Raw genomic sequence first — 3,089 nt, forward strand, 5'->3', positions numbered from 1 at the left:
TCTGCCACCCCTCTTTTTCGGCTTTTATAAAATAAAATATGGAGTTATTAATGCAAACGAGTAGAATAGCAAACAGAGTTTCTTTCTCCTCATAGCTGTTGATTAGATCAGTAACTTTAACAAAGTAGCAAGCTTCTTTAAAACAGGACACTTTTGAAAGATCTAGAAAGAACAAAAAGCAAAGTCAGGTGCTACGCTGTATTTTTATTTTCGCTTTGTATGCAAAAACGCACGCTGTCTTCCTAAACAACAGGAACTGCCATACGTGGTCATATGTTCGTAAGAGTGAGAATTAGGATGTGAGCTCATATGCCGTATTAGTCTACAGAATATCAGCTAGAGAACTTTCTCTTGAGTAGTTCACTAACAGCTTCCGAATAAAAGCAGAGTGCAAAGCACTGAGGATATTGGCAACTGATAAGAACTGAAGAATTTGCAGAATGAGTCAAGCTGAGGAAAGCAGTATCCACTCGACGTGGAATATTGTGAGGTCAGTAGTCTGCATAATACTGAGCTTGTCATTTATTATTGGGACCCCTGGAAATTGCATTGTCATCTGGACTGTTTGTACAAAAATGAAGCAAGTATCTCCTTCAGTCCTGCTGATCTTGAACCTGGCCATTGCAGATGTCCTTGTACTGATTACTTTACCAATTTGGATTTACTCCTTTGCTGACTCATGGATTTTTGGAGTCATCTTCTGCAAAATACTGGTTTTCATTATTTACTGCAGCATGTATGCTAGTATATTTCTAATTACAGCACTGAGCTTGGAGCGGTTACTGGCTGTGTACTACCCTTTCACAATTCAAAGATACAAAACAAAAGAGAAGATTTGTTTAATCATGTTCCTCATTTGGTTCCTGTCTATTGCTTTTGGCATTTCTGTCATTCCATTTCAAGAGACAGAAGCAGCAAATGGTGGACTACTATGCACGTGTCGCAACTACTCTTCTAACAGACAAAAAGTGTCATATCTTTTGCTGGAGACTCTTGCAGGTTTTGTAATCCCTTTTTTAATTATTTGCACTTGTTATACATGTGTTGCAAGAAGAATAAGCAGAATGACTTACCAATCTAAGCAGCGATCAGAACGGCTCATTGCCAGCATTGTGGTGGCGTTCATTTTGTGCTGGTTCCCTCATCATCTCTTTAACGTCTTAGATATTATTTCAATTCAGATAGAACTCTCTAACGAGGAAATGTCTTTGGCACTGGATGAAATTGTGGGCAGAGGAGTGTACATCTCTGGAGCACTTGTATTCATCAGTAGCTGTATTAACCCTCTACTTTATGCTTTTGCTGCACGAAGATTTCAGAATCACCTGAGATTTGCCAAGATATCGAAGCTGTTTGAACAGATGAGTCAAACAGAGGAAGACAAGAAAAAAAGTTTGGTTGTAACCAAACGGGAAGAGACTTTAGTAAGCACAGAAAATCTCTAACAAGGAACATAGACTTGGTGAATAATCTGATTCTGTGTCATTCCTTCAGTAGTCCTTTCTCCTCATGCTCTCAGTTTCATTTACTAAGCAGACCAGGTAAAACTAGAAGTTACTGGGGTTTGGTTTGTGTGTTATGAAAGAATTGGCATTGGCAACCTAGTTCAGTTCCTAAGTTAGTATCCACATCACGAAATTTTCACTGGTGCTGAGAACTTCAGCAAGATGGCTATAAGCTCAAAGTGTAAGGAATACAGCATTTTTACTTTCCATTAAAATTATTTGTGATTTCTAGAAAGTCTGTGTGCAGAAAAAAAAGACTCTATCTGGAAAACAAAAGCTTTGAAAGTTTAAAACTAAGTTTTCCCTCAGAAAAAAAGTTAGATGTTCAGAAATCCTTATATAATCTAAAGTTTTAAGAGAGCACACCTAAATTCTTGATATGGTTAAAAATGGTTTTAAAGTATATTAATGACTCATAGAGCTCTTTTGGGTAGATGGAAAATATAAAGCTATTCTTATTTATTGCTTTATTTAGGTTTGAAAGTAATAAGGGCTGGTTACACAGTCGAGCTCATTTACTGAATTATCTTGTGTTAATAGGTTTTAAAAAGTAAAATGTGAAGTGTGACATGCCTCTTCAGGAAAAAACAGGAGGTACAAGAATTCTGTGTTGCATGGCAAACATAGTTACAGACTTCATGCTATATTTGATGTCAAATACATTGCATACTTCAGTGGCAATTAAACTATTGATATATTAAATATACATACTGTGAGTATCCTCAAAAAGTTTGATTCAGTTAAGCTTCCAAGATGTCTATTAAATTATTGAGGAATTGGATCAAGCTCTGGTGGGAGGGAAGGAGGGATCCTCAATACTATTTTTATGTGTAAGAAAATTATGGTAGTGGTACAAATAAAAGCATTATTTTTTTCTTCTCTTGTAGAATAGACTATACTTTGCCATAAGAGACCAATAAATTTAGCAGTTGCAGGGACCTTATTTTAGTTTTGTGAATGTGCGCAAACTCACTGTGGAAAAACTGCGTGGCATCAAGTGTTTGCTTTTGAAGGTTTTTTCTTTTTACTTCAGTTGTGCCTAAGATTTTTTATGCTTACTCTTGCTTATTTTGAAGTCAATGATTTGTAATAATATGTTGTTCTGGACAGCTGCCAAATGGCTACGTTAGTCATCTTTACAAAGAAATTACACATACTAACTATAACTTAATTTTCAAAATCTGATTATGTAACAAGCAAAAATATTTGAGTTGTATTAATTTAGCTTGTAAACTGAAATAAACATGGGGAAGTAAAATCCTTAACTGTTAATGGAAGACTATTTCTCTAAACTTTGCATATGCATTTTTTATTCCTGCTTGTTATGAAAAAGTCATTTTTTAATTCTCAATAGGAGAAAAGTCCACACCACAGAGGACTTTCCATCAATAAGGCTCCTTCACTAAAAGTAAAAGTAAATAAAACTTCAGGAAGACTATGTTCGCAGCAAAAAGTAGCCAATAGAATACCTTAGACTTTACCCCATCCACCTACCACTCTTTTTTCACCACACTAATGGCTCTTTAATTGCTATTAGTATATTCAATACAGCAATGTGGCATTATCTCACAATAAAAGCAGCAA

At 35.5% G+C, this 3,089-nt stretch overlaps 1 protein-coding gene across 1 annotated transcript; it reads left to right on the plus strand.

The window, feature by feature from the left end:
• The first annotated feature begins 331 nt into the window (after nt 1–331).
• Nucleotides 332–2,758, plus strand: LOC128908536 (leukotriene B4 receptor 1-like). Its single transcript, XM_054198929.1, has one exon. The coding sequence runs from the start codon at nt 441–443 to the stop codon at nt 1,443–1,445; it is 1,005 nt and encodes a 334-aa protein (XP_054054904.1). The 5' UTR covers nt 332–440; the 3' UTR covers nt 1,446–2,758.
• Nucleotides 2,759–3,089: the final 331 nt, after the last annotated feature.

This window comes from Rissa tridactyla, chromosome 4 (assembly GCF_028500815.1).
Source record: "Rissa tridactyla isolate bRisTri1 chromosome 4, bRisTri1.patW.cur.20221130, whole genome shotgun sequence".
NCBI lineage: Eukaryota > Metazoa > Chordata > Aves > Charadriiformes > Laridae > Rissa > Rissa tridactyla.

What these genes read in the sequence shown, in the direction of transcription:
- LOC128908536 (XM_054198929.1), top strand. Translation starts at nt 441, where the DNA reads ATGAGTCAAGCTGAGGAAAGCAGTATCCACTCGACGTGGAATATTGTG.